The 12,240-nt window shown below is 52.4% G+C and overlaps 1 protein-coding gene across 5 annotated transcripts in view; it reads right to left on the reverse strand.

Annotated features, from left to right (window-relative positions):
- Positions 1 to 9,312, reverse strand: part of MFHAS1 (multifunctional ROCO family signaling regulator 1) — a 101,037-nt gene extending 91,725 nt beyond the window's left edge. For all 5 annotated transcript variants that reach the window (XM_027077299.2, XM_027077300.2, XM_027077302.2 and 2 more), the window contains exon 1: positions 6,178 to 9,312. In XM_027077299.2, coding sequence (XP_026933100.2) covers positions 6,178 to 9,175 — 2,998 coding nt within the window. In that variant the 5' untranslated portion in view covers positions 9,176 to 9,312. The remainder of the gene's footprint in view (positions 1 to 6,177) is intronic.
- Between the last annotated feature and the right edge of the window lie 2,928 nt (positions 9,313 to 12,240).

Consider the following 12,240-nt stretch of genomic DNA (forward strand, 5'->3'; position numbering starts at 1 on the left):
CAGCCGATGGAAGAAGGCAAACGGCTGGTACGAACCATGGAAAACGTCTTCCTTCCTGGACCAGCACCACACCTGCACTCTCCTCACCTTTTACACTTTGTCTAGAGGACAATGTCAAGGGGGGGCTGGGGGTGAGTCAGAAGGAGCGAGTTAGGGAACAGTCCACTTGGGGGGGGGGGGCGGGCAGGGCTCACTGACTCGACGGGAGCAAACGTGAGATCGGGTGGAAGAGGGCTTTCTGAAGCTGGCTGCTGCACTTGTTCACCTTGACCTCCCGGTAAGCTGCTCCTATGCCCACCCCTCCCCCATTCCTGTAGGAGCTAGGAGGCAGGAATACAGGTGCCGGAAACATCACACAGGAAAATGGTATACGTTTACCTTAAAATACACACTTTAAGACCCAGAACATCATAAACAACCCAAAAAAGCACCTCGCCAAGGAATCGATTATGGAACACTAGAGTTTCTTGAGTTCTTGAAAAGTAATCAACCTCTATTGAACACCTTCAACCGTCTCAGCCTTGCGCCTGGCCCTGTCCGGGAGTGCTGTGCCATCACAGGAAACGTCAGAGCTCAGAGGAAGGGACAGAACCATAGCCATATGGTTCTGTCATACCTTACATGGTATGTACCGCCATACCTTACATGGGAGGAAGAGTCTTTACGGAAAACACGTCATCATACGTGTTCTGGGGTTGTCCGAGGCGCCTGCGGATTGCTCTGGGTTCTACCGGCTGCCCGGATGTGAGAAGCCAAGTACAGATCAGGGGACAGCTTCTTTGATGCTAGAGCATAACTAGGGAATGCAGGCCAAAATGGTGCTTCCCCATCCCAACGCATTACAGTGAAGGTAGCCAGTCCCCAGAGAAACGTCAACCTGACAACCACCGGGAACTGGTTTTGCAATCAGAGCGGCTGAACCAGGGAGAGCAACAAGATGCCCGGGCCTGCCCCAAGCAGACCCTACTAGGGTGCTCTCCACAGAGCCCAGAAGCACAGAGCCACTCTCCTTTCCACCCCGGGCCACAGGACTGCAAAGCCTCAGGAGCCAAGAGAGGGCGAGGGAGGAGGCCAGCACCTGCCCTAGCTTTTTAAAAACAGCATCCTACTAGATGGATGACCAGGTCCTTAATCAAAACAGGTTTCCATGGAGTGAAGCAACTTAATGGGTGAATGGAGAAAGCAACCAGAAATGTTCACCCCGATATCAGCCTGCACCCCTCCTGTCCTGTATTATAGAACAGAAGCCCCCTCCCCGCTTCTCCACAGACACAGGAAAACAACTGTTTTCCTCAGCGCATTCTCTCACCTAATCCCCAAGATGACCTTTTGCGTGTTAAAATGAAGTAAATGACTAAGAACAAAAAGAAGAGGTTTACTGGGGAGTAAGACGAGCAGACAGCAGAATATGACATAAAACATCTGCTCGCGAATAAAAAATACTTTCTCTAGGGAAATTCTAAACTACTTGTGCAGAGATGGGCCTGAGATTCTGTTCTAGGGTTTAAAGAAGAAGCACCTAATACTTAAAATAATCTGAATACTCCCAAGGCCTCTCAAGTCTTTGAATTCTATTTTTCATGGTATTTCTTTCTCCCACTGCATGATTAAGGTTTTGATTTTTATATGAAACAAAGCCCTCCAGAGTTCAAAGAAGACTGTTCACAAAATAAAAGCCAAGAGGCATCAATGTTAATAAAGCTAAACTAAAAAGATATTTAATAACCTTTGTGAAATTAAAAACAATGACTAATTCAATCCAAACAACTAGGTCATGCTCAGATTCCAGTAACTCTAAAACTGAGCTATAATAAGGCAAGAATTCTCCTTTGCTTCAGTGGTCACAATGAAGGGCCCATTCAAGGGAAAGACCAGTAACACAGACACAATGGAAACACCAGAGGGACGTTTGTGGGGCAGAGGAGGGAACTTGGGACACAGGACAAAGCAAGATGATCACTACTACGGGGGCCACCTGGGAATTTGACAGAGTACGTGAATAACAAAGAAAAAAAAAAGGTATTTCTCACAAAAGACCAAACAATCATTCAGCAAACATCTGAGAGGCTCTTACAAAAAGCCACCAAGCCTCAGGCGGGTCTCCTGCTCAGAGGAAGCAAGTGGACAACCTAATCAAAGAGATCTTGTGACATACAGAAACACCAGCAGAGCAAGGCAGAATACGCTGGATGCCTCAGAGGTATACAGTGTGCAAGAAACAGAACAGGGGCACAAAGCACTCAGGAGACGGAGAAAGGCATCAGGTCACTGCCTGAATGAGACAGACCAAATATAAAGACGACCATGTGGGAAGTCTGTCTCCTGCCCTGGGTTGCTTCCTAATTATTCCTACACAGGACCTTTAATGATTTGGAGAACAGGATATTTAGTGAAAAACTACATTCACACCAAGTTCAACTCACGAAGGCCCACTCTTCCAATTTAAAAACGCACCTCGTTCACTCAACCACTTGCACGGACTCTCAAGGGACGAGAGTCTTGCTCAGACCTATAGCCTGGCTTCCACATCTTACTCAATGTGCCATGCATCATCCAACCGAAGGAGTAGTCAGTGCTCCTGGCTTGGATAGCATGCTGTAGAAAAGAACAAAAGCATGAATGAATATTCCACAAGAAGAGACTTCACTCCAGGACAAGAACATCCCACCAAGTCACGAGGAGGAAACCTGGCTGTCCGATTCTGGCAGGTCAGTACCTGGTGAGAGCGGGCAAACACGTGACCATACACTTAGGATCTATCTAACCTCATCCGAGTTTCCAAAAGCATCTCTTGTCACTCAACACTTTTGTCTTTTTTAATTAAAAATTTTTTTTTTAATGTTTATTTTTGAGGGAGAGAAAGACACAGAGCGTATGCAGAGGAGGAGCATAGAGAAAAGGAGACACAGAATCAGAGCAGGCTCCAGGCCCTGAGCTGTCAGCACAGAGCCCGACGCGGGGCTCGAACTCAGGAGCCGTGAGATAGTGACCTGTTGTGAAGTCAGACGCTCAACTGAGCCACCCAGGTGCCCCAATGCTTTCATCTTAAATAAGATACATAGCTAATCTCTCTAACAACATAAGTGGATCTTTTTTTCACTAGAACTTTTAAAGCCAAGTGGTTGTTGGCTGAGGATTTTCCAAAACATCACATTTCTTTTGTAAACTAAAATCAGAAAAGAGAAATCCAGCATTATGTCTCTCTAGGTCAATGACATTGGTGCAGCTCAGGCCAGAAAATGCAATGCCCTACTGACATTGAACAGGGCCAAAACAGACTCCCCCCTCCACCCCTGCCCCGCCAAAATAAACTTTAAGAGATCGTAGTGCAACTTTACATTTCTTCTGTATAAAATCAAGGGAGACAGTAATTTACTACTTAATGTCCTAAAGTTGAAAAAATTAAAAATCCAGTCTTTCACCACTGAAAACAATAAATGACTTTTTTTCCCCACTAAACTTCATTCTGATGGGTCTCAAATTCCTCTGACAGATTTTTGATCAAGTCATTTGTATTAAAAAGTACTGATTTTAAAAACCACTTAAAATTGCCTCACACACGTACAAGCAAAGGGTCCACAAAACATTCTCCTTCAATTTCACACCACCCTATCTAAAATTGTTAAGACTTTACAGGGGAGTTTGACACTTTAACTGAACGTAAAACTAAGTAACAAATTGTTTTAACTTCTCTAAAATGCAAAACGACTTCTTAAAGAGACTCGAGGGCTGCCAGTAGATTAAAGAAAGTTTCTGCTGAGGTAAAATATATTTCAATAAAACCTAGGGGCTCAAACGTATTTTTAACCGTATGCCCTAACTGAGCACCCAACATTATAATTCTGTTCCTACATTGCCTTCTAGTTACTTATTATCTCAGCTCTTCCCAAGTCTTTCAGAATTGTTAACAAATAGTATCAAATGAGTTCTGTCACACGGAAGAATCTGAAAGAGGAAAATGGGTTTCTTCCCATCTTCTTTTATTTACTTACTTATTTATTTACTTAGAGGTGTATTTAACGCACGGTATTAGCTTTAGGTAAACAACGTAACAATTCAGTGTTCGCGTGCCTTGCAAAATGATCGCCGCAGTAAGTCTAGTTAACATCTGTCACCATACGGTTACTTCTCTGTCTTCTTAATATCATGAATGTACCCATAATCATTTTTTTCCCACTACTCTGTGCCCTTTGCTACTTTTCAAAGAAATACAATCCTAAATGAAGCGAAAAAGATTAACTTAGTTCTCAGACCATGTATAAGCCAGACGTGCGTAATCTCTAGCACAAAACCAACTCATGATTTACTCTTACTCGATATATAATACAATTCGATGGTTTTCAACCATTTATTTGTTTTCTACGTTGAGAAAATCATCTTCTCCTTACGGCCTACATCGCAAACCAGGTGTGCCTCCTTTGAAAGACGCACAGGCAAAACAATAGCAAGAGAAGGGGCTCTCGGTTTCCATAGCCTGGCACACGGTACGTGCTTTGCTTGTGGAATTTTTGACTGTTAAAAATAAAAAATGGAGATCTGAGGTTAGAAAAAAAAGAAAAAATTCTGGCCTCGTGGTTTACTCCTCAAATTTCCTGGAACTCCCCTGCCCGGAGCTTTGCTTGTCCAATAACCTGTGTCTTCCCCTTTGTTGATAGGAACAGATTTATTAACGCTTCATCTTTGGATTATGAATCAGCTTTGGGCAGCTCCTTCAATGAGCTACTCTGTGACTATGTAACTCGTAACCACTTTCTTCAATCCAGTAACACAATAAAGAAGTGTTTGCTTTCATGAGGAAGGCACCAAGGCAAATATAAAACAAACTGAAGAGTCACGGACAATGACATGACACCAGATAATCATTCCGAATGGACAGCTCAATTGACTGGTGGTAACTGAATACGGTGGCTTTTTTCAGGCTGAAGAATTAAACTCAGCCTAGATCTAGGGCAGCAGGAAGAGGTTACCTTTGGAAATATTGGTGTCCGATTGCTTCCTGACACTATTAGGAGCTGCATTCAGACTAGGACAAAGATCAGAATGGCAGGCGGTCTTCCGTTTCATCACAGCTCAATGTACCCTGGGGGAGGAGACTGGGGGGGGGGGGCGGGGAACTGGCCATGATGCTGTCACTGGGCTTGTCCCTACGACGCCCGGAATGCTGTTAACCATACCTGCTCCCCAAAAGCCGGAGTTGTTTAAAGAATGCTCCAGTGTGAAAAATGGACACATTCCCAGCTAAAGACTCAGGGTATCAATTAACCAGGCTCAAAAAATCCCACACCACCAGTTCTGGAATTCTCCCACTCACCTACAATGCTTTAAAAAAGTAAAACAGAAAAACGTCTATTGCAAAACAGTCCCCAAAAGAGAAAAAGGAAAAAAAAAAAAAAAACAAACCCATAAAACTCTTGTCAGCCTTTTGTCCCTTCCATCTCTCACAAAGTATTTCCAAAAAGCTCTAACGCTTAGCAAAAACCAAACCTTTAGACATCTCTAAAGCACAAAACTGGCAGGAAATACCCGAGGAAACTCCCCTCAGAGATTTCAGTAATCTATCTTCCATGCCTTAGAGTGTGCTGGGCAACAGTGATCCCAGGACTTAGTCATGCATTACAGACTGAATTTTTTGTCTTTACTAAACCATCATTCACCCCATTTACAAAACATTCTTCTCTAGAATTTCCCAAGAAAAGTGAGCGATAATTTTTACTTTATGATTACGCTGAATTTAAACCAAAGATGATGACAATGACATCTCAAGCCGCGAGCACCCCGTAGAGATGTGTCTAATATGCACAATAAGCCAGGGCTCAGCATGAAGCTATCCGTCTTCTGTTCAACCACCTGAAATTCCTTCCATGGAAGGCAGGCTGAATTGAGAAAAGGGAAAAGGAGATCCAAAATCCAACAGTGGGCCTGGAACCCGCTTCTGAGGTCTGGGTCTTTTTATTAGGGGAGTATGACACTGGTGACTGTATTTCTCTTTTGCTCGTCCCTAAAACCCCCTGCATTCACATCGAAAAACTTTCCCGGAGCGCCTGTGAGGTTAAGCAAACAGTCGATCAAATGAAACACCAGCATCTTCAAAAAATGCACCTTAAAACATTACCACAGAAGAGCCACATCCCTCTCTCCGCTTACCCACAGAAGAGCCACGTCTTTCTCTCCACTTACCTGGGAAAGCGTGTGGATTGGGCGACCCTCTCTTAAGGCACTTAGAACAGAGAATGTGCACGGTGTAGTGCAGTCCAGGCCATTCCTGAAGTAGGACATTCAGTTCCTCTACCAAGGGGGTTATGGCTTGCCACGCCGTCCATATATTTGGTAACGAGGCATGGCTGGCAATGGACAGAGTGTCTGGCTGCAAGACCCCCTTGGCAGGTCTGTAACTGACCACCACAGGAACCTTCCCTCTATATGCAAAGATCTGAAGTTTACCGTCCGATCTGTGTACCACGTGGCTGTTGATCTGGACGCTGTAGCGTGCAAACAACCCGGGCGGGAAGGTAAAGGGAAAACTGTATTCAATCTGCAGCTGCTCGGCCACAAAAGACTGTCCGGCCAGGTTGGTCCCGTTGATCCAGGCCTCTGCGTGGGGCACGTCATTCTGCACATAGCATGGGAACTTGTACCAGGCCGTGGACCCATTCAAAGGCTTGCCCTTGGGTTTATTGAGGCAGTAACAGAGTCCCATCTTCTCCAGCAGCTCCAGCAGCAGCTGAAAGTCCTGCTGGGCCTGGACATGAGGCTTCAGCAGCAACCGAATGACATGGGCTGGCAGGAGCCCATGAAGCAGAAAGCCCTCCACATAGTGATGGAGCTGGGTGGTCCGGAGCAGTTCCTGGCCCGGGGTGGGCGCCGCCGTCGGTGGGGAACTTTCCCCCTCGCCCTCACCCTCGCCGCTGGTCCCCAGAAGCAGCTTGTGCAGCAGCAAGGAAGGATCCCGCTGGAAGAAGACATTAAGGATGTCGATGAGGCGGGTGAGGTTGTGGAAGACGTGCTCCTTGAGGGCTGGGCTGTCCTCGAAGTAGAGCAGCTTGCCGCTCTCGTGCAGGTAGGAAAGGGCGCTCTGCAGCCGGTCCTCGGTCAGCCCCGCCTGCAGGCCCAGGCGAGCGGAGTCCCACCAGCTCAGCCACAGTCGTTGCGCCTGGGGCGGCTGGAAATGCAGTTCCTCCAGCACCTGCCAGGACCGAGGCAGCACTCTGTGTAAATTGGGGAAGATTTCCCTGTGCTCGGCGACCGAGAGCAGTTTGTCCCGAAGGCGCTGTAACTGGCGAGGGTCCCTGCAGCTAACGGGCAACACCGGGGAGAGGATCTGCAGCCGGTGGTTGAGCAGGTACTGAAAGTGGGCCTTGCGCCGCCGAAGGTTCTTGTCGGAAACCCCGTAGTAGGCTGCGTGGGGGCTGGCGGAGCGCAGCTCGAAGTCCCGGGCCAGGGCCTCGTCCACCACCCGAGCCAACCGGCTCAGCCCCTCGGCGTCGTGCTTCTCCTGCAGGGCGATCTGGCGGTGAATGTCCAGGCACTTCTCCTCCAGCTCCCGCTCCCCACACAAGTCTGCGTGCGTGCCCACAATGCACACCACGGCGTGAGGCACGCGGGCCCCCACCCGGTGCAAGAAGGAGCCCACGGTGGTGGGAAAGCGGGGCGGCTCGTAGGTGGCCAGGTTCACCACCAGCACATAAAGGGCTCCTGGGGAGAGGAAGAAGGGCTGGATCACCTCGTAACTTTCATCCCCGGCTAAGTCGTACACAATGAACCGCAGCCCCCGCGAAGCGTCGGCCGTCCAGCTGGTCACCTCGATGCCTTTGCTCACAGAAGGAGCCGCAGGCGGGTAGCTCTTTTCCTTGTCCCCTCCTCCTTGGTTTCCGTCCACTCTCTCCTCCGTGAGGCAGTGGCGGAGAAGGGTCTTCCCCGCAGCCTTGTGGCCCATCAGAAGCAGCTTGAGGCGGGGCTGCACGGCCGGCTGTGAATGAGCCAGCTCCTTCTGGTAGGCTGCGATGTAGGGGATCCCCTTCATACAGACCTCGTAGGGGGGCTGGATCAGCGGGTTGTCCTTGATCTTCCACAGGCCCACCCTCGAGAGCTGGCCAAAGTTGTCCGGCAGCACTGCGATCTGGTTCCCTTGCAGCACCAGCTCCTCCAGGCCGGTCAGCTCCACAATGGAGTCGGGCAGGTAGCGGATCCGGTTGTTATCCAGCCAGAGGGTGAGCAGCCGGCCCAGGCCCGAGATGAGGGATGGCACGGAGGTGAGCTGGTTGCGGCTAAGGTAGAGCTCCTCCAGCCCAGCCAGGGGCAGCAACGCGGCAGGGAACTCCTCGAAGAGGTTGGAGGAGAGGTTGAGCATTTTGAGTCGCTGCAGGCGGCTGAACTGGGCGGGCAGAGCCTGCAGCCCGTTGTTGTCCAGCATGAGGCTCTCCAGGCTGGCCAGCTCGCAGAAGCCGCTGGGCAGGGTGCCAAGCTCGGCCCCGCTCAGCCAGAGGATCTTGAGGGCACGCAGGGCACTGATATCCTCAGGTAGGCCCCGCAGCCGGTTGCTGGACACGTCCAGCTCCTCCAGGGCCGCCAGCTGCAGCAGCTGCCGCGGGAAAGCAGTGAGCTGGTTGTGGTCCACGTCGAGGGTGCGCAGGCGGAAGAGGCAGGAGAGGGAGTCGGGCAGGTGCGCCAGCCGGTTAAAGCTGACGTCCAGCTCCTCCAGGTGGGCAAGGGCCCCCAGCTGGGCCGGCAGGGCGGGCAGCTGGTTGTGGCTGAGGTTGAGCTTGCGCAGCTCCCGCAGGGCACTCACCACCTCCGCGCCCAGGGCGGTCAGCCGGTTGTGGCTCACGTCCAGCTCGGTGAGGTGGTGGCCCAACTCAGCCACGGCCGGGGGCAGCCGGGCGAAGCGGTTCCTGCGCAGGACCAGGACGCGCAGGCTGCCCAGCGCCGAGCCCAGCCCGTCGGGCACCTCCTCCAGGCCGTTGTTCCCCAGGTTGAGCACCTCAATGTCCCCGATGTTGGCCGGCAGCACGAGCTGCGGGGCGTCGGGAGAGTCGAGCTGCTCGGCGCCGGCCCCCGGGCAGCCCCCGGCCGCGCTGAGGGTGAGCTGGCGCAGGTTGCTCCGCAGCTTCCTGGCGCGCAGGGCGGCGTCCCGCCACAGCCTCACCGTCTTCAGGTTCCCACTGTCCTTCCCAGCCATGGCGGGGCCCCGGGCCGACACCCTCGCGCCGGCGCCCGCAGCTACATGCCGCGCTGCGCCCGGGCGGGCGCCAGTCTCCCGGGCCCTCTCGCCCCTCCCTTCCCACCAGCCCTCGGCGACCGGCGGCTGAGGGTCCTAGCGCAGCCAGCGGCGGGGCGCCCGCAGCTGGGGGGCGGCGGCGGCGACGCGAGCAGCTCCGGGGGGCGCCGAGCGCGCGGCGCGGGGGGAGGCGGCGGCGGCCGGCGGGCAGCGCAGCTCGCATTCTCCTCGCGCCCCGGCCATGGGCGCGCCGGGGCAGCAGGGCCGCCGCCCGCCGCGCCGCGGAAGATGCCTGCTGCTCCTCCTCCCGCTCTGCCCGCCTCGCGGCGCCTCGGTGCCGACTCCGGCCCCGCTACCCTCGCAGCCGCGGCCCCGCGGCCGGCAGCGTCGTCGCCTCCGCGAGCTCCAGGAGGAGGGCGGCGCTCGGCTCCGCGGCCGGCATGTTGCGGGCGCAGGGCCGGGGCGCAGCCGGGAGGAGGGGGCGGCGGCGCCTCCTTGTCTCCGCTTTCCCCGGGCTCGGGCGGGAGTGCGAGCGCCGCGTCCCCGGCGCTGGGAGGGCGCGATCGGGAAGCGGCAGCGCCGCCCGGCGGAGCGGCCCCCACGTGACCGGCGGAGGCGCCGCGTGTTCCCGGCACCGCCCCGGGGGCGGGAGCCGCTGGGCGAGCGGCGGCTGCGGGGCCGGAGGCGCCCGCGGGTGCGGGCCCGGGACGGGGACCGCGCTCGGCCGGGCGCGCGCGGGGAGCCGGCCCTGGCTACGGATCCGGGCTTCGGGGTTTTCCCGGTGGGGCTGGCCTGCGTCTGGCTCTTTGTTGGCCCCGCGCCTCTAAGGATTCCTTTTTCTCCCCTCCTGGGTCGGGTCCGGGGGCCGCCCTTGCTCATTGCTTTACCGCCCTTCCCCTTCCCCTGACCCTGCATCCACACTGTGATGGAGCTGGCGGGATTCGGGGGGCCTGGGTTGCGTTGTAGGAGCTTAGAATGAGAGTGTGACTAAACAAAAGGACTAAAGCAGGCAACCGTTCGTTCATTTGGTAAATATTTATTGAGGCCCTATTTTGTGCCAGACTGACTGAGACAGACGTTCTCAGCTCTCCTGGGGAAGACTTGGAGCAGGCTCCTGGCCGGAGTTGGGGAGTCGGGGAGGGGCTGGGGGGCTGGGGTACGCAATGCAAGGGCTTTTCATGTAGGGTATCCCATTTATCCCCACAACGGCCCCGTGAAACAAATCCCATATCCCCATCGTACAGTACTTTTACTGTTAGTTCAAGAAAATGGCAGCCGTTTCCAGGCAAAATGCACAGCCCAGTGCTCATTTTTAAGGTTTATTTTTCCTCTGTTAGGACGTTTCCTTGAGATCACATCTACACTAAGTAAGTAATATCTTCAGAATTTACCCAAACCTCGGGGCGCCTCCGTGGCTCAGTCGGTTAAGCCTCCGACTTGGACTCAGGTTATGATTTCACAGCTTGTGGGTTCGAGCAGAGCATGGGGCTCTGAGCGGACAGCCCTGAGTCTGGAGCCTGCTTTCTTGGGATTCTGTGTCCCCCTCCCCCACTGGGGTCTGTCTCTGTCTCTCAAAGAAATGAATAAACATTTAAAAAAAATTACCAATGGGGCGCCTGGGTGGCTCAGTCGGTTGAGCTTCCGACTTCGGCTCAGGGCATGATCTCACCCTCTGTGAGTTCGAGCCCCGGGACGGGCTCTGTGCTGACAGCTCAGAGCCTGGAGCCTGCTTCAAATTCTGTGTCCCCTCTCTCTCTGACCCTCCCCCGTTCATGCTCTGTCTCTCTCTGTCTCAAAAATAAACATTTAAAAAAAAAATTACCAAAACCTCAAAACCCATTAGGTATCTGATATCACTTCCATCACGGCCTCTGAATTGGTTAATAATGAAGCAAATAGTTTTCAGATGCAAGGCTAAATGTGATTGGTTAAATGCACCATGGTTTAAATGCACCGCTTAGCGCACTAATTGTTCTCCCTTCACATGTCGTTGCTCTCATTTGCGGACCCATCTTTGGTGCAGTTATCTAGATAGTAATAGTTTGTCTCTTCAAAGAGAGCTGTTGAACATCTTAGTCTGGAAATCTGCCCCAGGGATGGTTATCAAGCCTTGGTCCTACATCTTGTAACTGGCCTCTCCCACACCACAGGTGAAATGTAGGTAGTCAGAAGGCAGAACTGAGCTGTGCTCTGAAGAAACTTCCTAGGAGATCAAATTGCCCAAGGATTCCTCCAGCCTCTCAGCCCAAGAAACACTCTAGATGACCTACACTGACCATTTTTTTTTTCCAGCAGAGTAAACAGGCCCCAAATAAGCAACTTTTCAATCAGCCAGCTAGGTAAAGGGCAGAGCCGGGTTCGCTAACCTCCCATGTGGGTGATTCCCCTGGTGCATCATCTTCACGGTGTTCTTCAGACCCTAAATTCTCCACCTTTAGCTCCTTCCAACCCATATGTGAAGCTCGGGCTCAGGAAGGAGATTGGAGAAGGCATGAGTTCCCTACCCCACTTTCAGTGGCTAACCTGAAGTCCTAAAGTGGTTTGGAGTAGATCTAAATGACCTGTACTGAACTGTTCCCTTTTACATTTTTTTAATGTTTATTTTTGAGAGAGGGAGAGAGAGAGAGAGAGTAAGTATGATCAGTGGAGGGACCGAGAGAGAGGGAGACACAAAATTCAAAGCGGACTCCAGGCTCTGAACTGTCAACAGAGAGCCCAACACAGGGCTCAAACTCATGAACCCTAAGATCATACCTGAGCCGTAGTCAGCCACTTAAGCGACTGAGCCACCCAGGGGCCCCTAAGCAGTTCCCCTTTAGAAGCCGTCAGAAAATTATACTTCCATTTTAAAAAGACTTCCATGTCTTTGAAGACGGTGCTCTCCTTTGTCAGGAGATAACCTGTGATTTTCTGTATCTGATAACTAGAGCTGAGAGGGCTAGAGAGTGCCCTGTTTGGGACCTCTCAGCCCTCCCCGCAACACTAAAGCCTGGTGTGAAATCTCAGCAGGAATACACCTTTCTGAG

The sequence above is a fragment of the Acinonyx jubatus genome, chromosome B1, assembly GCF_027475565.1.
Source record: "Acinonyx jubatus isolate Ajub_Pintada_27869175 chromosome B1, VMU_Ajub_asm_v1.0, whole genome shotgun sequence".
In the NCBI taxonomy this organism is placed as follows: domain Eukaryota; kingdom Metazoa; phylum Chordata; class Mammalia; order Carnivora; family Felidae; genus Acinonyx; species Acinonyx jubatus.